The 25,003-nt window shown below is 32.1% G+C and overlaps 1 protein-coding gene across 1 annotated transcript in view; it reads right to left on the bottom strand.

Annotated features, from left to right (window-relative positions):
- The window catches only part of Fife (regulating synaptic membrane exocytosis protein fife), a 1,049,884-nt gene that overhangs the window by 89,848 nt on the left and 935,033 nt on the right, over window positions 1-25,003 (bottom strand). The window contains exons 16-18 of the mRNA XM_069845197.1: window positions 23,468-23,580; window positions 15,072-15,160; window positions 11,760-11,818 (exon numbers count right to left, since the gene is read on the bottom strand). Coding sequence (XP_069701298.1) covers window positions 11,760-11,818; window positions 15,072-15,160; window positions 23,468-23,580 — 261 coding nt within the window. The remainder of the gene's footprint in view (window positions 1-11,759; window positions 11,819-15,071; window positions 15,161-23,467; window positions 23,581-25,003) is intronic.

The following is a 25,003-nucleotide window of genomic DNA, read 5'->3' as shown; positions in this document are numbered from 1 at the left end:
TTAGATATTATCTCTAATTTCACTGTGATTTTTAAACAAATATTTAGTACTGAAATGAACATGATTCAAGAAACAAATTTCTCTGAAGCAAGTGACACTATCACACTATAATAACGTTAAAATTTGTTAAATTAACAGCTAATAATAATACATAGTAAAGAATGTACTATACCTTTATGACTAGTTTCGTCATCATTTCCTTAATTATCAAACTTTTTAAAAATAATTGTGACAAGATAGAAATAATAGTATAGGAAAAAACTGTGCAAATCTGTGCCATTACCGATAATTTAATAACATTTATCGATATTAAACGGAAAAGTAAGTAAAAATTGATTTCAAAAGATACAGAAACTTACATGGGTAATGGACAACGTAACTTTTAATATGATGAAGTACCGGGTATAACACATTTATATTTTTACGGATTAAAATTGTAATGAATTAAATATATTTGAATGAACGAACGAACCAACGAACGAATGAATGAATGAATGAATGAATGAATGAATGAATGAATGAATGAATGAATGAATGAATGAATGAATGAATGAATGAATGAATGGAGAAAACACTGATTAGTTATTGGAACTTGTAACTAAACAGAAGTGTATTACTTTAGGAAACACTTCTAGATATAATTTTAAGACCTTTCCAATGCACAATTTTTCACATGATCAGTCATCTTAATTGTACAACTGTAATATCTGTGAAAATGTTGTTATTATCAGGGAAGAAGGGGATGTACCAGTAATTTCTCAAGAAATACGGTAGGTAATATATTATTTTATAGGATTTTAATGTTTTCCACAAGCTCCTTAAAACACAGCAAGTATTATGTATATAACAACTGCATATGTCAATAGCATCACCAAACGTAAAGGGAGAAACATGATTACACAGAACAGTATGGAATAAGATACGAACAAAAGCAAAATGACTGAGTTGTAAACCGTCAGTTTTAATATAATTGAGATTAAAATATTACAAAAAATATTTTAACACTTTTTTTATCTTTATGCTTCGCTTTTCTCTAATGAGAAGGAAGATGTATCTACATGTCTTCAGAAGGGAAAGAAAAATGGTGGACCTAGGAGCAATAGTGGTTTAACATTCAACTTGAATATAGGGGAGGTGTGTTTCACTTATTATAATCCATAAAATTCCTATACAGAGTTCAGGATTGAAGAAGAATTTAATTGAATTCTTCATGTTTATTCAAAGTTGTATTTTCTCACAATACCGGTACATATTTAAATTTGATAAAAATGATATGCAGTCAAATTATTTCTTACTACCTATAGTGAACAGTGTTATGGTATCAACACAATAACCATTTTTAAACGATATGTTGATACATAGAAGATAATTGCTAAATTTTGCAGTGATAATAACAAATGTATAATTTAACTTAATACTATAAAAATTAAATTCTTACAACCTATATGAAGTACATGCCACTATTACACAGATGTAAAATTATTTTCGTATTTCGAGCATAATTTAAAGTTCCAAATGTTTATATGTACACGAAGTAAAACGCATATTTGCCATTTCAAATAATTACACTTATCTGAAGTTTAATAATGTTGTTTGTTAGTTCCCTATCGCTTTCGAGCTCAAATTAAAAGTAAAATTGATTATTTAGATTAAAGTTAACAGCAAATAAATTCTAATTTTACTAACACTATTATTGTAGTGTCAGAGAATAGTACTATAGTAACACAGCTACCATAGCAACGAAAAACACTACGAACTTACGCACCAACCAAATATTAATAGAATTTAAAATGAAAAATTTATTACTTAAACCACAGTCTAGTATATACAGTCACGAAGCTCAATACGTGTAAATATGCATCAATAGATAGTTGCTAACCACTAGGATCGCTAATATCGCCTCATTACAGACAATGCGAAATAGTACCAGCACAGTCTATTGTTCCTAGCAACCTCACAACTCAAGCTTCGTGACTGTATATACTAGAACTGGGCTTAAACATCATGTTCATTAATATTTTGGAACAAAAAGAAACCTACCAAATAATTTATTAGAGTAGAGTTTGAATTGCAAGTCATAGTTTAAATTTAATTCCATTATTTTTATTTTGAAAGTTGGTTTTATATTAGACAAACAAAAGTATTCTTTGCAGTCTTGTGTAGATTTCTTTATTTTGTGAACTTAAAATTACAGAAAAAGAAACTCTTCTATAACTTACCTCAGGTTCATACAGCATATGCATATGGGTCCTTTAAAGTGCAGTATTCGTTTACTTCTAAATAGTAAATAGTCCGAGAAAATATAATTTTGCATTATAATATTTACACGTTAGAGATACATAGACATCTGATTTTACTTGTGCGGTCAGAGTTGGAAATAGGACTTTACATGAACGGTGTACCGGTACGAAGTAGAAGTAGAATAGGAAGACATACACTGGCACAGAAGTTCATTTAAGATCAGACTTATACAGTAAGTACACAAAGGGTTATGGTAGGAAGAACTCTAACCTTTTTTCAGACGACTATGTACCATGCAGTTATGTTACCAACACACTGATTGCAAGTGTGGATTATATAGTATTTTGGTCCTATAGGCGTTAACAATCGTGATCTGTACAGGTGTATCATCTGATAATTTATACACGTATATATATTTATATATATATATTACACAATCTTGAAATATATTGTGCACATTTAGGACTAATTTTCAGACTTTCTTTATGTATTTGTGCTACCGGTATTTGTTAATCTTCACGTCCAGTATTCTAATAACATTTCATACTATTAACATGTAAATTGATAACTTATTTTACATATTTCAAGTATAAAGTTAAGGAAAATATAGCTACTAGGTAGGTGGTAAAAAGAAGTTACATTAAACTGCTTTGCCACATATGAGAAGTGCTGCACAGAAAGTGAAAATTTAATGTCAATAAATTCTTAACACAGCAGTTGTTGGATAAGAATCATCTTTCTCATTATATGGCTATTTTTCCATTTGTGAAAAGCTATAAGTATGACTAAATGGGATGCTGGGGGTGACTATGATATTGGAAACAATCATCCAATATTCACATACAAGTATACCAGTACAAAACGACAAATTGTCCTAAAACAACAATCAATATTAGGAGACGGGAATAGAAAGGGTATTTCACGTAACTAGAATTAAAAAAAAATCAATGAAATAATGTCGACTACATATCTTATGAAGATTGCTTATAAATTAAAATTAAAATTATATTTCGGTGGTGGTGGTAGTGGTAGTAGTAGTAGTAGTAGTAGTAGTAGTAGTAGTAGTAGTAGTAGTAGTAGTAGTAGTAATAATAATAATAATAATAATAATAATAATAATAATAATAATAATCAGTGATTACGTAAACGAATGAGGATCTTATTAAAGTGACTGATCAATAGAAGCTTTAAGTGTTGAAATATGAACTCTAGGTAAAAGGTAAAAAAGTAAAATACGAGTGCATGCCAGGGTCAATAATACAAAGTCATCATAAATTATAACCTTAATTTCTAATCACATATATACAAATGTAATATGAAAAAAGAAAGCCATTGAAAATATTATCAATAAATTAAACATTCTGTTTATATTTTTTAGCCGTAACAATTGCCATCATCAATAAATACTAGCTATACTAATCACAAAATATATTATACATAACACTATTTTTTAGAGTATGGTACCTCTGTCTAGTGTAATTATTTTTCATTTTATTTTCCCTTAAAATCTTCGGTTAAAAATAGTATAATTCCACTTATTTAAATAAGCATGGGCATATCAATGAATGCTTGTCTGGAGCATAATTTCTACTTTTTAAGCTCAACGAATATTTCAACTTAAATTAATTGCTGATATTTGTGTCTAAATTGCTATGATCCCAAGAATTATCATCAATGATAGCTTACTTAAAGCAATATACCTAGGTAAAGTGTACTTTCAATGCCTATTTAACTTGTGGGTCATTGATAGAATAAAATAAAATAATAAATGCTACCTAAATAGTTTTAATGGGGGCAAGTCATAACTATATTTTTTCTTAATAAACCTTATATTTTTAAACCTGAAAATTATTCAATAAATGTCGTGTATTTTTGTAACATATATTAATAATTTAATAATTTTAGAACTATAAAACAGACTGTTAGTCTAGGGTGTCGCGAACTGAAAATTTTTACATATATTATTGACTTCAGACTGAATCGTATTCAGTCTATGAAAACAATTTAATGATATGACTGTCTTTTTATTTAAGGAGGGAGGTACACAATTGTCCTGCAAAAATTTTAGTGAAATTCATTTTTTTTATATCTCAGCTACTATAAAAGGTAAATGAACAAAACTTTTCATGCTTAATATACGTACATTACACTTTATAAAACACTATTCAGAATATTAAAATTGTTAATAATTACTTGTAAAAATAATATCAAATTTGTATAATTTTTTACAGTTGTAAAGCATTTACATAATAAAATGTACAATTAATTCAATATCTCCACGATTCTTTTACTGCAATGTTTTAAAGACCTATATTAACAACATAGTCTAGGATCTTTTACCTATTCCTTCAAGAAATATTTCTTTTTCTTCAATATTAAATTGTCTAAAATTTTATATTAAGAAAAAAGTATTTCCTGAAGGAATAGGTAAAAGATCCTAGACTTGTTGATGTAGGTCACAGCTCACTATTCTTCCTCTTTCACAGGATCAGCAATTCGTCTCTGGAACTGCCTACCCAGCTCCCTCAGGAACTGTCGAACGATATTGAAATTTAAAAGTGAATTGTTTAAACACGTAACCAGTATTCAAGTTTAACGTATATATGTAATTTTCCTCAGTGTTGTATAGTTATAATTTACTTTGAATTTGTTATTCTTGTGATTTGTAATATTAGTTCACTTACCGCTCGCATATTCATTGAGTGTAACTTCTAGCCTTACATTATTTTGTAATTGTTATTTAGTATGTTCGCATTATTTTACTCGATTTGTGCTTGTATAACTATATAAACTTTTATTAGAGTTCTTTAAATAGGCTATTAGTCTGTAAAATTGTATCAGCTTCTTTTGTTTCTGGCTAAGTGGAAGAGAAGATCTGATGGCCTTAACTTCGCCAGAATAAATAAATAGATATTATTATTATATTATTAGGTCTTTAAAACATTCCAGTACAAGAATCATGCAGATATTTAATTAATTGTATATTTTATTATGTAAATGCTTCATGGTTGTATAAAAAAGTTATGCAACTTTGATATTATTTTTACAGGTAATTATTAGCTATTTTAATATTCTGAATAGTGTTTTATAAAGTGTAAACTGTATATTTTAAGCATGGAAAGTTTTGTTCATTTAGTTTTCATAGTAGACAAGATATAAAAAAGAAATGAATTTCACTAAATCTTTGCAGACCAATGGTGTACTTCCCCCCTTAATGGAAAGAATAGTGGAGTTACTCACTTTGTGAAATATTTTAAAATGTTGAGATAATAAATTATTAATTTTTAAAATAATTTAATATCGCATTATACTTGTGAGGAAATTAATATTACTGTAACATTAAACGTACTTGCTTTGTCCAGATAAAATTGCCTTACTGTAATTATAGCAATTCAGAAAACTTTGTTCTTTCACAAGTTTCAATGAATAATTTGTAATTAAAAAATATCCAGAACACTGTACCTTGCTAAAGACGACTACAGTCTTCATACAAGCTTTGCTTCGTGCACAGTGCATCCTACATCTATATCTCAATTTATTTACTCAGAATATTGTGTTCTATAGCTCTTTTAATGCTACAGTTTACTAAAAGTAGGGATGATGTGAATTTGGGGTATGGGGGATAAGCAAACAGTGCTTACCTAATACAATTTGGGAGAGAAAAAAAGAATACAAGTATAAATTTCTTTTCTTTCTTTTTCTGCTATCAGTTTAGGAAATTTTTTTACTAATTTGGCACTACAAGATGTAGCGTGCATTTTTGTAGTTATGTACATTGCTTTCTTACCACTTGAGCCTTGTACGTGAAAATCTTGACATTATGCGTGTGGTATTTTACGTGCTGCATAATTAATAGGAATGCTATAAACCTTTCCTTCCCAATCATGTCTTCATTAAACTGTATAATAATAATAATGATAATAATAATAATTTAACTTAGTGTAATAAACATTTTTTTCGTAATTTCCAAGTTAATTTAATCTGTTACTAACGAATTTTTAATCATGTTGTAGATTTTATAAATTAAAAAGGATAAAATAAGAAAAGCATAGGAAATTGGTAGAAATTAAGATGCAGCAATTTAGTAGTGAATCGCATGTGAAAGACTGGGTGCACACAGAATCAAACGCAGCACAATGCAATATTTTGTCTGATGGTACTTGTCTCCCACTGATTTCTTATGATGGGGTGCACACAGAATCAGACGCGACAAGACGGTCATGAGCAGACATGAGGAGACAACATTGGATAACTACTTGAGCTAAGTCATGAGCACACGGTTTCATGACTACAGCGTACTGCGCATGCCTGAGTAACCTGTCCACGACAATTTGAAAAAAATGAGATATTTGCACAAATCTGTTGATGGCAGGCTAATTTAACTCGGAAAAATCAAGAATGCGATATCTGAATTTTGCTGCTATTTATAAGCAAAACTTCGTTTATTGCTTAAAATTCATTTATTTATTTTGTTTTGAAATATTCAACTGTTGGTCTCTTATCAAAACTGGTTAGCCTTTTTTGGTATTATTTGTGCTATTTTTTGTAATAGTATGAAATGTTAATGTTATGTTTTATTTAACGACGCTCGCAACTGCAGAGGTTATATCAGCGTCGCCGGATGTGCCGGAATTTTGTCCTGCAGGAGTTCTTTTACATGCCAGTAAATCTACTGACATGAGCCTGTCGCATTTAAGCACACTTAAATGCCATCGACCTGGCCCGGGATCGAACCCGCAACTTTGGACATAGAAGGCCAGCGCTATACCAACTTGCCAACCAGGTCGACAATAGTTTGAATGTTATAATACTTCTTGCATAAAATGTTTTTATAAAATAAAAACAGATTTATTTCAATGGCCAATATCTCGAAACAGGTTTTTGGCGCTTGGTCTCTTATTGCGTAGCTCCATCCAATTGGTTGTTTTAGTACAGGAAAGATACATTCTATAGAATCCCAGTTTGAAACAATATCACAACAATAATGTGGTTTCTAAAATGTGGAAGGAAATTGCAAATGAGAAGAAAGCACCAGGTGAGTAATAATTAATTATAATAATTTGTAGTAGGTCTACTTCTCTGCTCTATACTATCTCTCATTTTATTGATTTAATACATTTTCCATTACTGTGGCATGTAATGTAGTCATAAACATACAAAATGACGTTTGTGCACTAAATTAGTAATTTTAATTTAATTTTAAGACACTTTCAATTGTATAGATTTTTAAAGTGTATTAGGTGTCGTTAGGAAAAAAAATATATATATATATATATATATATATATAATTTGAACTGGTAATGGAAATTACGGGAAAACAGCTGAACGGATTTTAATAAATGACCCCTCATTTTGAATTTTGGAATTCAAAGTTTTTCAGAAAAATAGTAGTTTTCAGTGAAATGTCAATTTTTCAACATAATTTTCCTATTTTCCAAAATCCATCTGTCGTCAGTTTTGAGAACTAGCTAAACTAGCTAATTGCATTTCGGAATAAAACAAAACACACACTACAATAAACAATATTACACGAAGGCCATGATCTGCAAGAATGCTGACATATTTAGAGCTCAAATTAAATTGGTTATTACAAATTTAACTTACTAAAAATAATTTACAGGCTCGATTCTGTGGTGTGTAATTTTCTGGGTACAGCTGTTTATTAGATATTAAGAACTACAAAACTTGAGGTGGTTTGATGACATTATTACCATTAGAAATGAAATATTATTGTAGTTAATGCCATGATGTGATTATTTTTCATTAATTATACATATTAATGCTATATTGATGATATTGAGAGTGAAACGTTTTAGGGTTAGATAAGTACATGTAGAGAATAACTTAAATTAGATTTTGATTCCTATATTTTACTGAGTGGCGGCTATATAGTATATACCGGTATATATATAGTATATGTTACTGAAAGCTATAAAACTTATGTAAGATAATAATATTATTAAAAATCAAATATCTTTATAGTTATTAATCAAGTGGGGCTGGGTCTTTTTCATATATTTAATGGCGGTGTGGTGTAGATATTTATATGCGTGGTTTTCCTCAGTATTGGCTCGAGAGAGAGTATCTTTCATTATTATGGAAGCAAATAACTTTCAGAATGTCTGGTATTCTTCAATGAAAATAAATCTGAAAAATGTTTATTTGAACATCTAATGAACTTAGTTTGCAGCATTTGCTGCACAAGCCACTAGTACAACAGAATTTCTGATATTGGCAATCCTCATTCATTGACGCCATTTTCTAGCTTAGACCAGTTTTCTAAACTCACACAGCCAGCAAATCAGTTGTTGCGAGCAGACAGTAAGCTGTTGTGAAGCTTTTGTGAGACACTATGAAGCAAAACAATGCATCACGAAGAGCTGTGCCATGCCATGTCTGATTCTGTGTGTACCTGGCCTAAGATATCAGTATACCTACCGAAATATTAGTATGTTTTCAACCCTGATACTTGATATGCTCAAGTTTAAGAAAGAGAGGAGCAGAAAAGAATGAAATGAAGAATGAATGTCTGCAATTAAATTACTCGTATGGTACAAGGTAATTTTTAAATTTAAGTTCATTATAATTAAACTCGTGTTATTTCAAGCTCAGAATACATTGAACCTAACTACCTAAGATTGAAAGATAACATTACATATTATTTTACGTGTGTATTTTATATAAATAATTTTATTTTTAGATAGTATGATCTTTGTTTTTAATTAATGTAATGCAATTTCTATACTCTTATTTTGAGGGATGTTTTTCAAATTATTATATTACCTTTGATCTTCAAAGCTATTTTAATCTGAACAGTATACACAATGTTATACGGTACACCACTGCACGTCATCATTAGAAAGAGATGATATTATTTCTATGAACTTCAAATTACATATTCCGATCCTATAATTTTTATGTTATAAAACAATGAAAATGTAATTGGCCTTATTTGATAATATTATTAAGGATTTACAGTTGCCAAATATCTTTACTCTAAAATACCGTATGTCTGTACTTATAACTGGCCAGTCAGTGTATGTAGCAGGCCTACTCTTCCAAGGCATGTACGAGTATGAGTAGTCAGTGGAGCAGTATTGACATTTTTACGAATAAATTTTATAATAAAAATGCAAATGTTAACTCTTTTATTATGATATTTTTCTGGATGCTGAAGATGCTTAATGAAATATCTGAATAATCATTAAGGCTAGTCAAAAAATAAAGAAGTCGAGAACAGATTTACTGCATAGTTAACAAGTTAAACTTTTTAATACCGGCAAATTAAAAAAATGATTTATACTTTTACAGTGCATAAGAGTCACTCACTTTTTCACACATTTAAAAATTCGTCACAAAATATCAAAATATATGTACATCTTTTTTTCATTACCAGTAACTTAAAGAAATTAAATATTTTTTAATTTTTTATCGAACTGAATTATAAGCATTTCCTTTGAAGTATAGGGTTATTCAAAAGTAAGTTTCATTTTGAAATAGATATCACATTTTAAAAAATTAACGTAGGTACATACAAAATGGTAACACAATTGTATGTATCGAACAACGGGATTTATTCATTTATCACACTCATTTGTTTTGGTTAACATGGTAACAAGTTTTGTTTATGATGTGCCAAAAGTAAATTACTTCTTATTAAATTTTTAAATCACTACTGCTATTCAGCAAGGGCTACATGATCTGAAAGTGACCGTATGGTGTCGATTCACACTCCATTTCATTATAGGACCCTACTTTTTGAAGAGAATCAAATAAGGGTTATGGTTACCAGACAACGTTATTTTGACATGCTGCAGAATTTTGTTATACCAAATTTACGAAAACATAACATCGAGTATATAATGTTCATGCAGGATGGTGCACTTTTCCATATTTATACACCAATTAAGTGATTGTTACGTAAATACGTTTGGTGATCGCATAATAAGCAGACATTTTCCTAACACTTGGTCAATGCTGAATAGCTGAATTAGTGCTGTCCCGGCTGAATGCAGCCATTGTTGCTTGTTAAAGAACAAAATGGCGGGCATATTCAACATTTAAACTGGATCCAATAAACCCCATATCTTTATTAGTACATATAAGTGTGTTCTTGTTTTGTGTAATCTTAGATCTAATATAGATCTTTATCAGCCTAGATCAGAAACACATTCCTTTAACACTATAAATAAAGTTAAATTAGATTACCTGTACCTACACAAGGTGGAGATTGAGCTCAAATAATTGCTTTCTTAATGGCACCAATATATTTAATAAGCTACCATTGGAGGCGAGAAAGGTACCAATAAATAGTTTTAAGACCTGTATACATAGATGGTTGCTGAATAGACCTTTCTATTTAAGGAATGAAATCATGGAGAGTTATGTAAGCATTGTATTTTAGAAATTTAACCCTTTCTTTATATTTTAATTTTTTTCTTTGTATTTTAATTATTCTTTTTGTCCTTGTATAAATATGTTAACATCTATCACACTCTGTTTATTTCTCAGTACCGGTATTTGTTTATTTGCCTATGTTTGTTTATTTACTTATAATAATTATTATTATAATTATAAGTAAATAAATAATATACATAAATAAAATATAACAAATAAATTTAGCACAAATAAATATAAACAAACAAATAATTATTATTTGTTTGTCTATATTTATTTGTGCTAAGTTTATTTATTTGTGCGTGTGTCAATGTATGTGTGTAGGTGCATATATTATCTAACCTGATGATGTCATATCTAGGCCTTGTACACTGGTTTGTGACATATTATTGTTATAATTATTATTATTATTATTATTATTATTATTATTATTATTATTATTATTATTATTATTATCAATCCTTAAAAAGGTTATGGCGATGTCAAAATGTAACTTACTTTTGAATAACCCTTTAAAATAAACATAGATAATCTTAAGGTGAGATAAAACGAGATTACAAAATGCCATATGTATATTCAATAAAAAAAGTTATGCAGTTAACTATGAATTGTGAACCAATATTCTAAAAAACGTTGTGTTGTTTCAAAACAAAAGAAAATTTAAAATATTTCAAACAATCTTTGTGAGTTTTTTTTAATTAGGTCTATAACCTATAATACACTATTAATATTATAAGGTAATACTGATGCAGCGTTTTAATATTTTGTATGAAATTCTAAGTACCGGTATGGTATCAAATTATGGTAGCAAGCACAGACAGGCTACTTAAAAGAATTATTTTGTAAATATAACTTACTGTCACATGCAGTGGTATGTGAAGCATGCAGTAGGAATGTGTATAGGCGTATTATATAATGACTTAATGTTTCCTCATTGTACACAAAATTTGAGGAAAAATGCTTACGTTATATTGTAACTCTGTGCTTTCTTATATCGGTATGAAGCAAAGCTTGTTACTCAACCAAGAACAAAAGAATACATATAGCATAAACAACAAATGTCACAGGCACAATGAATAATAATAATATTGATCTTGTTTATAATATGTATTTATCTATACCGGTGTTTTTGGTAATTTCCGTCGTGTTGGTGATGTAGGCGTCTTCTCTTGTTCTGACTCTGTAAGAAAGCAAATAAAATAAACATTACACTCATTTCAATATTGAGATTCATTTTGCTTCAAAATGAAGTGAGATGATCATAGACCAAACACTATCATTATCATTATCATCATCATCATCATCATCATCATCGTCATCATCATCGTCGTCGTCGTCGTCGTCATCGTCATTAATCACGAATTAAGCATTAATAGTCCTTCCATTAGTAAGTTAGTCCTCTAAAGTTCTTCCTTCCGTTTATAAGTTTTTGGTTCGTAATCTATTGCTATTACGTAATATGTTTATCTTAATTCTCAAAATATATTGGCTCCCTTTATTTTTGTGCTTTTTATTTTATCATCTCTGTTATTGATTGTCAGTTTATGTTGATTAACTTTCATAATGCTTAATGCCTCTCTTCCATACACAGAGTGGAAAGGAACCTATTACATTAATTCACAGAGGTAATAGATCAAGTCATGATTATGTCTCGTGACTGGAACATAGCACGAAATGGAAATATAAAAATTGGAAATATATTCTTTGAAAAGGTGGAAAAATTCAAGTACTTCGGAGCAACAGTAACAAATATAAATTAAGCCCAAGAGAAAATTGAATCACAGAATAAATACCGATATGGGAAATGCAAGTTATTATTTGGTTGAGAAGCTTTTATCATCCGAAAAAGCTGAAAGAATTTATAAAACAGTATATTACTGATTGTTCTGTATGGTTGTGAAACTTGGATCCTCACTTTGAGAGAGGAACAGAGCTCAACAGTGTTCGAGAATAAAGTGCTTAGGAAAATATTTGGGGCTAAGAAGGATGAAATTACAGAAGAATGGAGAAAGTTACTTACTTACTTACAAATGGCTTTTAAGGACTATACTTGTTTTTTTGAAAGATGGGTTATGACAGTTTAGTGACCGAACTTGGAACTACAGTGCTATGTTGCCAATATAGACTACCATGTTGCCAGCTGATGGAAGGTATCAACTGACGTTACGATGGCTGACGTTAAAACATTCATTGACAATTGACACAAAGGTAAGAAAACAACACAAAAATCGACAGAGAATCAAAGATGAAACGTACCAATGCTAACACTGTGTGCACAATAAATGTCGCCAAGAGAGCTATTAAGCACTCGCCAAGTGGAAACGGTAAGTTTGGCAACTCAACCGTTGTTACCATAGCAACAGGCCTACCACGCTATGTGACATTCAGTTGTTTTTCCAATCGCAACGCTCCTGTCATGTCCCATCTTTAAAAAAAAAAAACAAGTATAGCAACTAGATGACTTGTAAACTAGACACTAGGGAGCTTCGGAAATGTGTGCTTGAAACATGACCTTCTTCATAGACAATTTTTCTAAAAACCATGACATCACAGTGCAGCACTGAATTAAGAAGGCAGTGTCCTAATGCAGTTTCATTACGAATTATGAGGAAAAGATGAGGGCTTAATGTATTACAATAATGTTTAAAACATTGTTCCACATCTTAAAGCTTCATTGCTCATGTAAGATCTATGGAATAAAATGAATGAATTGTACAGAAGGTACTAACAATGTCAGTGTTCAAAGTTAACGTGTTATTGTACATTATATTTACATTATTTCACTTCCAAAGCATTTTCAGATTTCATAACCCCAATTGCTGATGAGGTATCCATGTTTGTTTAGTGAACAAGTCAACAATCGAGCAAGCATTTTCGTTTACTAGCTACGGACTTGATTGCTATGCATTATGTAGTTTTGGATCATAACTATTTAGTCAAAAATCTAGTTCACTTCAGCTGAAACAGCTGAGACACGGCCTCATTTTCTCACTGTAGTGTTCCAGACTCCATTTTCTAGTCAAGGTATTCGTATAAATAACCAGACTGCAGTTAAATACACAAAATAATGAAACAGAAGTTGAAAGCACGTTAAAGCATGTTTTTAACATGTTATCTTTCTTTCTTACACGTTTGATTCGGAAAACATCACATAGGTCAGCATGGCCGATGAGTGAGTGTAAACAGAGGCTCCCAATCAGCAGGCAGCGCCAGCAGGGAAGATGGGATGGGGGCCCACAATAGCAGAATTTAGTGTTTGTTTTCATCATGGTCATTGCTGACGCTGCATTAGCTGCAGTAAGCCTGCAGCAAATTAGTGGCTTGTAATTGATCTGACAATGCAGTACCTGAACCATGGATAATGCGGGTACAACAAAACGCAACTGAAATAAGAGGAAGCAGTATTGTGTGCTGTGGGCTATACAGAGTGTGCCAAAATCCATTGCTTCCTTGCGAGCCATTAACAGACATTGTCTCAAGTAATTCCATTTCGCCTAGATTTCTACAGATGAGCTGCTTAAATATTATTATTATTATTATTATTATTATTATTATTATTATTATTATTATTATTTCTGTTATAACGAATTCTGTAAAAGCTGAAAATGTATCTGTGGCATTACTCAAATAAAGATCCAATACTTTTTTTTTCTGACGGAAAGCGCTGAAACGGCGTTCCGGCATTTTTTTTTATTTTAGTTTTCAACATTGAACCGAGAAATATATTAATAATTGCGTATGTTTTTAACATAATTTTTCTTGAATTCCGCTTAGGCGTTGAAAATATTAAAGATGGAAGAAAACGAGGTTAAAAACGACAAATTTCCTATGCAATGGACGTTAATCATCTTCCCGTACGTTATAGGCCTAACAGAGTTCCGCCGCCTTTTTCTCCAGAAGAAAAGCACCATAAATATTATTTATGAGATATTCTCATATGCTTATAACATATAGTAACGGTATAACAATTAACTATCGGTATTAATTATCTGTTGCTCAAAAAATAGTTCTTTATTTGTCCTCTTAACATGAAATTCTGTTTTAATGCATTATTATTATTATTATTATTATTATTATTATTATTATTATTATTATTATTATTATTAGTGGAGGATTGACTGTTATTCTCAGCATATTTCATTCCGTTATCAGAGATACCGGTACTTGAACCTTACAGCATATTTTATTTATTCATCCTAACTCCATTAGTCTAATTTCTGCGTAGACCTTAACGTAATCAAACTCCTATCATTTCATATCGTGCTTATACATACATCGTCGTCGGACGTACTTGAGCCAGTGGATCTCGAATATGACAAAGTTTTGTAATTTCCTGACCAAAGGGGACGACAGATTTCGAATGTTATAGGTAGCCTATGTTTGAATTTGGTACGAATATCGGAACGACCAACGCACGAATGTTGATGACTCACCGAGCTGCATACCTAGGGATTCTCCCTGCTGCGACTTCCTGGGACCAGAAACCAAGGCACTTGGATCGTCCAGGAGGTCGCACATTCGCCTGAAACAAAATACAACACACACTTTATTAAATATTATCTCTAGTACACATTCACGACATTTTATTAAGCTAACACAGGGAAACAAATATTAAATTGGATAGGCGACATACAAACTGTTTCAATTTATAGATATAATTTCTTTTCTTTCATTTCTCAAGGATTTGATGGTTACTATCGTACTATCATAAAAAACGTTTTGTGATCTGCAACTGTGGCCGAGCGTTAGAGGTAAGCGTTCACTACATCGTCTCGCACTCATCGTACGAATCGCACGGATCGGAAAAAGACTATCTTTGCTGTAATTGTTATGTAACCGCGTTCACTACATCGTATCGCACGCATCGCCTCTCGGCAAATCCGTCCACGTTTCTCGGATGAGCAACTTTTCCGATGCGTGCGATCATGGCCTTCTCTAATAAATCAATTTTAATTGGTCAACTGTTATTATTATGTTGTGCCAGGTTTAGTGTCGCACCAAAATGGCAGACGGAAAACTTATTTCGGTTGTAGAAAATTGCGAAGAATTATATAATTTGAGGCGTTCCCATTACAGTAATCAAGTCATTTCTTACATATATATATATTATGTAACCAATATTTCTTTCGTTTCTTCCTTTTCAATTAAGACGCATGAAGCAATTACAAATTCTTATTCGCTAACAGTCATAATTAGACTTCGTTGAATTGCCACACGCAGCATGCAATCAGGTTGCCGATGTACGGTAGTATAGAGGAGGTGAGCGACCGCCCGGTCTCGTAGTATAAGCAGTTCATGTTAAGAGATGTGACCGGTCCAAATAGATAGAGCAACTACAGCTAATGTATACCTATGTAAGCACTTGTTTTTGCATTTCTGTGATTGGAATAGTCAAAGCTTAATTTTGTTCAGTGCAGACAAGAATTCAATCAAACATACTACAATGAAAGTGTTGCTGTTCCAAACAATTGCCCCTGGAATACCCTTACTCCCGCAGCCAGTGTTGACCCGTTGGGGAACGTGGTTGGATGCTGTTAATTATTATGCAGAATATTACGGAAAAATAATGGAGGTAATTAATTATGCATTGGATAGTACAGACAGTTCCGCTGTTGCAGCTGTAAAATCATTGCCTTCTGAACAACTATTGGAACATATTCTGTTCATTGATTCTAATTTTAAAATCGTGTCCGAAAGCATCACCCTGTTAGAATCGTCTAAACTACAACTCTCAGAAGCCCTTAATATAGTGTATAAAGTATCGCAAACCGTTATCCAAAATAACAATTCACTAATTTCAGAAAAATTGAAATGTTATTGCTAAAAATTCTGCCTATTCACAACTTTGTATTATAAATGATGTACTATCAGGTCACGGCAAGACGTCTGAAGTTGGTGTACTAAAAAGTAGTGACTGTCCATTCTTCAAATATGCACCTATTACATCGCGTGATGATGAACGTACATTTTCCCAATATAAAAACTGTTTGAGTGACCATCGGAGGAGGTTCACTTTGCAGTCGCTCAAAATGTACGTAACTCTTCACTGCAATGCACATATTCAAGGATGATGTGAGTATCTTACATTAAATTTTAAGAGTTATTATATCTCACTATAAAACAATTGTGTATTTACATGTTTAGACATTTCCTACTTCAATGATCATTCATTATATTTCTTGAATGCAGGATACAGGTTTTATTGTAACTGCAGTATACTGCTCAGAGTTTACATAGGAGGCATACTCCATCCGTTGCACGGCCCCTTCTCATACAGTCTATACTGCGTGCGCAGTAAACCTTACGATTCTCGTGGCAATTCCACGAAGTCTAGTCATAATTAATAGACCTAACCTCAACTCCTCTGTTTTCAGTAATGTCAATACCGTACGACGTCATGTTTTAAACAGCTGATAGGGGAATCCGATGAGGCGATGAGGTGGATCCGTTACAGTGAACGCACTGCACTTAAAATATCCGTTGTGTGCGATTAGTACGAGGAGTGCGATACGATGTAGTGAACGCTTACCTTAGGGTGCCTGTTTTCCATCCGGGCGGCCCGGTTTCGATCCCCAGCCTGGTCGTAATAGACTTTACAGTGAACAAGTACACTTTCAGAAGGGTTTTCTCGGGGCACTCTCGTTTTCCTCTTTCATTTCACCAATACTTTCCACAAACTCTTTGGTTCTGACTTATCCGTGGTGAGAAAGTTCGCTTACCCGATAAAAAAAATTGGAGGTCAGATATCTTTGGACGTCAGTGTACCTCGAAGAAAGACGTTTTCACGTCGAAACAGAAAGAGGTAGAGGGGCAGACGGAGGAACCGGAGCGAAAAAAATACTAGAAGAAAAAGGAGAGGATGATGGTGCGGAGCAAGCCCCTACAGTCTCGGCTGCGCGAAACGAGGAAACTGGGGCAAATTGAACGCTGCGCTTGCCGCCATATTGTTGGAGAGCAGACAAATAATAGCAGTGCGTAAATCACGCAATTTAACGCTGTGATGATCTAAAATTGACATATTATGGCCATTTTCGACGTTTAACGTAACATTAGGACGAAATAAACATATTCAAAGTTTCATTGATATGTGTTAGAACATTAAAGAAAAGAAAATACGTATGCAGCAATTTATAGAAAACATACTGATACATCCATAAATAGGCCTACACAATACACATTATAGATTGTATAATTTTACGATAATCAGCAAATTGTTAGGTTTCAGAGAATCTAAAATTATATTAACATATTAACTCTTAGATCACAAGACATAAATATATGCACCTTGATTACACAAGTTCTTGTTATAATCAAATTCCTAAGTGAAATAAATATGCGATAATCAGTATAGACTTGTTGTTAAGTTTTAGAGAATCAAAAATAAATTATATTACCGGTACTTTAGACCACAGGACATAGGTAATCTGGCAAAATATAATATGCGAAGGTAGCCAAATTACATTGAATTCATTCTTCAATTAATAAAAGGAATGCTATAAATTATAAAAAGTATCGGTACCTAATACATTGCAAACAATAGGTAACGTGAAGACCTAAAAACTAAACAATCACTTTATGCAATATAAAAAAACACATACTTTTTATGTGTGGATTTTTTACATATTGTATTTTTATTTTAAATAAATAAAATAGATATATTATCATTGCTTGCGGAGTGATGGTACATAATTTTTATGCACATATGCAATATCAATAAGATGCCATTCCTTGCTTTTGTTAATAAAATATATCCGGCAAAATGTAAAAGAGTTATTTATAGGTGAACTCTGAATCATAAATTCACAAAGGAGGCTTAGCTATTATAGCTATTTATTTATTTATTATCTATATATTTATTTATCCATATATGGATCTTGTATGAAAGTTTATTATCTTGCAGATAAATTCATTTACATAATAAAAACAAAAAGTTATCTTTCCACTAATGTTTTAACATCTGATGTGTAAGTCTAAATAATTCACTCAGTGGAATTTCTCTACAGTCTGATATACCTGTACTAACAATTAAGTATTCTTTATTGTCGTAAACTACTGATTGATTTTTAATGATATTGGTATTGTAACAACAGAGATAATATTATATCGTACCTTTTGCAAATAGCTTGGAAAATTAAACAGGGATGGTATTATCGCCGCGCTCTCATGGTTAACATTCGGCAGGTCTTTGAGCGGCCTCATGCTTTCGGCAGGTCTTTGAAATTTAATTGTATTATTGTTTTCAATTTCTTGTGTCGCCGCTCCAATCACTCGCCTCAATTTCAATAATGCAACCAATAAGCTGCTTCAATTATTATTAAATGACACTTACTTGTCTAATCCACGTAGACTAAACCCGAGGTTGCAATGTCTTGTGCTGAGGACGAACATTAAGGTATGTGATTAAAAATTATTATTAAAGAGTTTTTATGAAGAGTTAAGAAAGCCAACGTACTCGTATATGAAATAATAATAATAATAATAATAATAATAATAGACATTTAACAATATAACAAACTAGTGCTTATTCTTATCGAGAAAGTAGACGTGACAACGTGACGCTTAGAGTGAAACCTACAGAGCAACAATCGGTCGGCAAAATTATTTTTTTAAACCACACCGCACGTTATTGTATGATGCCGACATGTTAACCATGAGTCCGCGGCGATAATATATCATCTTTCAAAATTATATTGCCATTACTTTTACACTATTCACTAAAAACACCCGAGACAAAACGAAGGACAAGTATGACGATCGTGTTTACCGCTCTATTTCTACCAGTAGCATGGCGGCGTAAACATGCGCAGACTGGTTTCAATTTTGGACAGCACACCAGCGCTCTGTGTGAGTCTAGTATACTATTATAACGTCTTTGGTGCGGAGAAGGAATCAAAAACGAGATGTAGGTAGAGAGAAAAATGAGGTGAAAAGCAAGTAGGAGAAGGGAAGAATGAAATATGAAAACTGATGCACAAGATAGAGAGAAGGGATGGTACAGTTGTAGAGGAAATAGAGAAAGGTATGGAGAAGTATACTAATAAGAAAATAACAGGATTTGGAGAAAGTGAAGAATAAGAAGAGATGAGGAAGTAGAGGAAGGCAGAAGTACGAAGTTGTAGAAAGGAGGACATTAAGAACAGAAAACGTCTTAGTTGGAAATAAGATCTAAAGTAGAAGATTAAGAACTAATCTGAGAGGATAAAAAGAATGGAGTACTCCAAAGCAAATCGGTGCTTGAAATCGATGCGACGAATATGACGTCAAACTACACCTTCTACGCCCCATAATCCACTGCGAAATACCGCCAATTGCCAATATTAAATTGCTACTGTCGGTTTTGGTCATACGTAAAAGGATTAGAATGAATGTGGAGGTAACAGTACTAGAAGATTATTATATCAATGTATATTTCACTGTATATTTATTAAAAGTGTTATGGTTGTGACATGGACTGAACACTTCATTTCCACATTCTTTCTTTTATCAAGAAGGATGTTGGCAATTCCTTCATATGTTAAAGCATAGGGGGACATATCAACGGACATATTCTACAGTTGAGCCGAACAGAATATTAGCTTATTTATAAAAAAAATAACACCTGCTGAACTTGACTACACTTTTGAAATATTCACAACAACACGAAACAATTTATAATCGTAATAATACGAACAAAACAAATGATAAACACACCGGAAAAAAAGAGATGAACTGTGGGTAATTTGACGGCCATACTATTACACCTTTTTGGTTTCACCGTTTCAAGTTTATGGCCCGGGGTTGGAACTAATGAACGGGGAAGAAAAAGAGAAGATTGGAAAGAAGTCAATTAAAAGGACAGAAGGATGAAAATAAAGTAGACAGTTACGAGGAGATGATGTAGTTGTAAGATGAAGAAGAAGAAAAATAAGATATAGTTGGAATTCTGATTTATAGATACGGGATGTAAGAGCTGTATAGGTTAAGAAATCGCATTTTATAACACGAATTATGCAACGTAAACAATGGGTAATATTAAAAAACTGAGCACATACTTTTTACCTACTTTTTTGTAGCATATACTTTATTTCATAAGAATAAAAATACGTAAGTAGGTACTTATACACGTGGTACCTACCTCCTACACTAAGGAAAATACTAGGTTTTCACAAGTCCGTGAAACATTTTAGAAATTCACCTCAAATAAACTAAGCAATGAATACTACATTTTATTAGACAGTAATGTAGGTAAACTATTCAAGTTTTTTTACATATCTCACAAATGCTCAATGTGTCCACACTTGCTGGTACAGCAGACATCTACCCGATAATCCATTCTATCCCATACGCTTATTACGATCGATGAGTGCCACAGCCGCGGTGAGACGGTCGCGAAGTTCCTGAAGGTTAGAGGGACGTGAGGGTATAAAAACAATGTCCTTCACAACCCCATAAGAAAAAAGCCGCAAGATGTTAAATCTGGCGACCTGGGTGGCCACTGTATTAAGATGTCATATTCTTGTTCACAGCGTCCTATCCAACGTTGTGATAAATATTTGTTGAGATAGCCTTGTAGGTACGTCATTGTGGAAATGAGCCGGACAACCGTCTTGTTGAAAAATGTAATTATCACAGGCTTTTTCCTAACAAGACTTGGAGATTTTCTCGTTCTATCGGTATAAGAATTAAAATTACACGTTGTATATAAATTAAATACACTTCTATGATATAACAAAAGTAGTCACTAGCTCACGTATCTCTAGTACAAAAAAATAACAAGATACATTCTGAATTAATCAAACTAGAAACTTCTGCGGCGCTCACTCAAACAATCGCGACGACTGTGCTTTGATATTCCAGTTGGGAGTGTCCGCTCAGAGCTCGTTATGTCAAAGTCCAGCTATAGGACTTACTCTATACGAGTATATTGCTAACCTATTTGAATCGTGAACTGCAGAAACCGCACAAGTTACAATTTTTCTCAAATTCAGTTTTTCATAGGATTGTAATATTCATACATAGACGTTTCAAGTGGTGCAGAAATCCCACACTCCTATGCTCGGTGTACAAAAAGTGACAGTGAATTGCATGATCACAAGTCCAGGACATTTGGCATTTTTTTGAAACCAAAAAATGATCAGTTTATTTTCCTTTGTTTATGTTTATTGCTTTAAAATAATTTGAAGAATTAAATAACCAATCATATAATAATTTTTTATTTTTGTATGTTTGAGAACTTTTTTTTTTAATTTCTTGGCTTAAGTAGGCTATAGCCTTACATTTAAAATAGTTTAGAAAAAAATTTCCTTCTCCGTCTACTTTACCTGGAAATTGTTTTAAAGAGACTATTACACTTTTACTATGTCATAATACTTTTGACCAATAAAATGGTACGAAAGGACGTCTTTCAACCAATCATGGCTGCTTATCGTAAAATTTTATGGCTTTCCTAGCATCTGATTAATTTTATCGCTTCCGTAGCATTTGTTTCTTTTTATCACTACCTTAGCATTTGTTTCTTTGTTTGCCAACATTTCAAACTACAAATTCTTTACGGTAGTATGAAACGTTCTTTGCGATCGAAATTTGTTTCCCGCATAGATAGTTGACTGAAAATGTCGCCTCCGTTCAAACATTTTGGTGAAGGTAACATTAGTGAAACATAATTTTAGTTAGTCAATTAATATATATTTTATTGTATTAGAGTATTTTATTTCTTTTAATCTTTATATACTTTCTTCTGTTTTTAGCACCTCACTACCATTTGTTTCTTATTTTGCCAACATTTCAAACTGCAAATTCTTTACGGTATTATAAAACATGCTTTGCGATCGTCATGTGTTTACAGCATAGACAGTCAACTGAAAATGGCGACTCCGTTCAAAGGTTTTGGTAAGCTAACATTAGTGAAATAGAATTTCAATAAGTCAATTAATATTTTGTTGTATTAGAGTACTTTGTTTCTTCTAATCTTTATACCGTATATACTTTCTTCTAATCGTGTAATAGTCAATTAAATCCCACTTGAGTTTTGATTTTCTCTAGATAAATCAAAACCTCTCGTGAGATTACTGTTCATAAAATAATTGTTACAAGTCATGAATTGCATAAACCCCACATGTCCGGGCAATTCAGTTTTTTTTTTTTTTCCAGAAAATACTAAACAAAAACTTTCAAGTTCATGAGTGCCAAACACTACATATTATTATTATTATTATTATTATTATTATTATTATTATTATTATTATTACTATTATCATCATCATCATCATTATCATCATCAAATGCTCTTCGGATTAGGCCGTTGGGCCTGTTCCGTCTCCTGGATTCAGCTGGTCCCTCCAACGTTTCTTCGGTCTGCCGATGTTTCTCCTTCCTCTTGGTGTGTAGTTTAGGATATTTTGTGGTATTCTTTCTGGGGGCATTCTGATCACATGGTCGTACCAATTTCTTCTGTATGTATCTAAAATTGTAGTTATGTTTTGTATTTTTAATATGTTGTGAATGTCCTCGTTTCTTTGTTATTATTATTATTATTATTATTATTATTATTATTATTATTATTATTATTATTATTATTAAGCATTAATGAAAAAAATTGTAATTTGAAAATGCCAAACGCTTTTGAAGACAATCAATTTTTTGTGTCTCCTGAAAAATTTATTCAAATGGACATGTTTTTGCAATTCACGACTCATTTCAAGAGATTTGGTGAATTAAATTTGAGTGATAATTATGAAAAGTGAATTATTTGCTGGTTTCTACAATAAACCTACCTACTGTATATCTACGAAATATGCGCTTCGAAGCATCTACTTAATTTTATTATTTACCCTACAGGTAATGTACTTACAGGTCAGTCCCATGCTCGACTAGCAATTCTGCCACATCGCCTGTCCGGTCCATTACGGCACACACTTCCTCAAAACTACGATCTACCAGCGACACACCGTCCCACTCCAGCACCTGAAAGCGAACATTCCACACAATCCCTTACAAAGCAAATTAGAGGTGCAGCGTGAGACACACCCACGTGACTTAAGCCAGTGGTATGGCACAATGTGCTAATCTCAAATCTCTACATGGGCGAGAAGGCAGTAAATTTTGCCAGCAATCCTCTATCAGGGACAGGGTTCTATTCTACGGTCTTCCCAACTTTACTTTCGGCCCTGAGGAAGCCATGTTAATGAATTTTATAGGCTTTTAAAATCCATTGCCCGCCGATAATTTATTTTCTCTCCGGTCGGGAGGTAATTTGCTCATCCAGTATTCATAGGTAATTTTTTTTTTTCAAAACACTCATAAAGCACAGCATAACAAAAATTCGCATCTCAGGAACAAAATTATTGATTTGCCAATACACCCAAATTGAAAATAAAATCGAATGTTAGTACCGTGATTTTAAACTTTAAAGTTTGTTGACTGAAATGGTGTTCATGTTTCTATGTTAACCTTATTTCAACAAAGTTTAAACGATTTAAAAAGAGTCTATTTTTTTAAAGCTTATATTTTCTTACGTCTTTACAATCAATGCTGAAGTTATTGTAATCAAGTGATAACGTAAAATTATATAACAAGGAAATGACTTGTGCTCTGTATTCGACACTCAAATATTCTGAGATTTTTAACGGAAGAAAGAGTAGCCAAACGCAACTGTAAAAACTGACAGTTTGGCGTGAGAGGAAATATTTATTTTGTTTTACAATCTACTTTTTTAAACGATTCACATTGCTTTTATCTACTTCGGGGAGAGTCGGGTAGTATCGGACATCGGGTAATATCGGACAGTGAGTTTCTTTCATCTACCACACGATGATAGTACCTGATTGACATGGTTACGTTTCTGTGATGTCGCATAGAGAAACGTAACCATGTCATTCAGGTACTACCATATGGTGGTAGATGAAAGAAACGCACTGTCCGATATTACTCGATGTCCGATACTACCCGACTCTCCCCTATAATTCAATTTAGGCATTAATTTTTAGTAACTTGCTTTATTCATACGAATAAAACAAAAGTTATTCATTTATTTGTAGAAAGAAAAGTCTGAAGTTGAGATTTATAACGCCATAATTTTTATATATATGGAAATGATTAAAGAAAATAAACTATAGCATTATTATATAATTGAAATTGTTAAAGATTTCTCTCTCTCTCTCTCTCTCTCTCTCTGCATGAATTTACCCATAGATTTGACTTAAGGGCAAAAACAGTGTTTTCACAACACAATAAATTAACACAGAGAAAAGGGCAATAAGTAGGCCTATAAATATTGCTTTATGCAAGTAAGAACCGGTTCTATTTGTTTAAGATAAAAGCCAATGTTGCAGAAGTGATGAAATTTTATTTTTATAAATTTAAGATACCGGTATAGTAATTCACAATA

Source organism: Periplaneta americana, chromosome 14 (assembly GCF_040183065.1).
Source record: "Periplaneta americana isolate PAMFEO1 chromosome 14, P.americana_PAMFEO1_priV1, whole genome shotgun sequence".
Classification (NCBI taxonomy): domain Eukaryota; kingdom Metazoa; phylum Arthropoda; class Insecta; order Blattodea; family Blattidae; genus Periplaneta; species Periplaneta americana.
The sequence above is the reverse complement of the archived record's forward strand: the minus strand, read 5'-3'. Positions and strand labels throughout refer to the sequence as shown.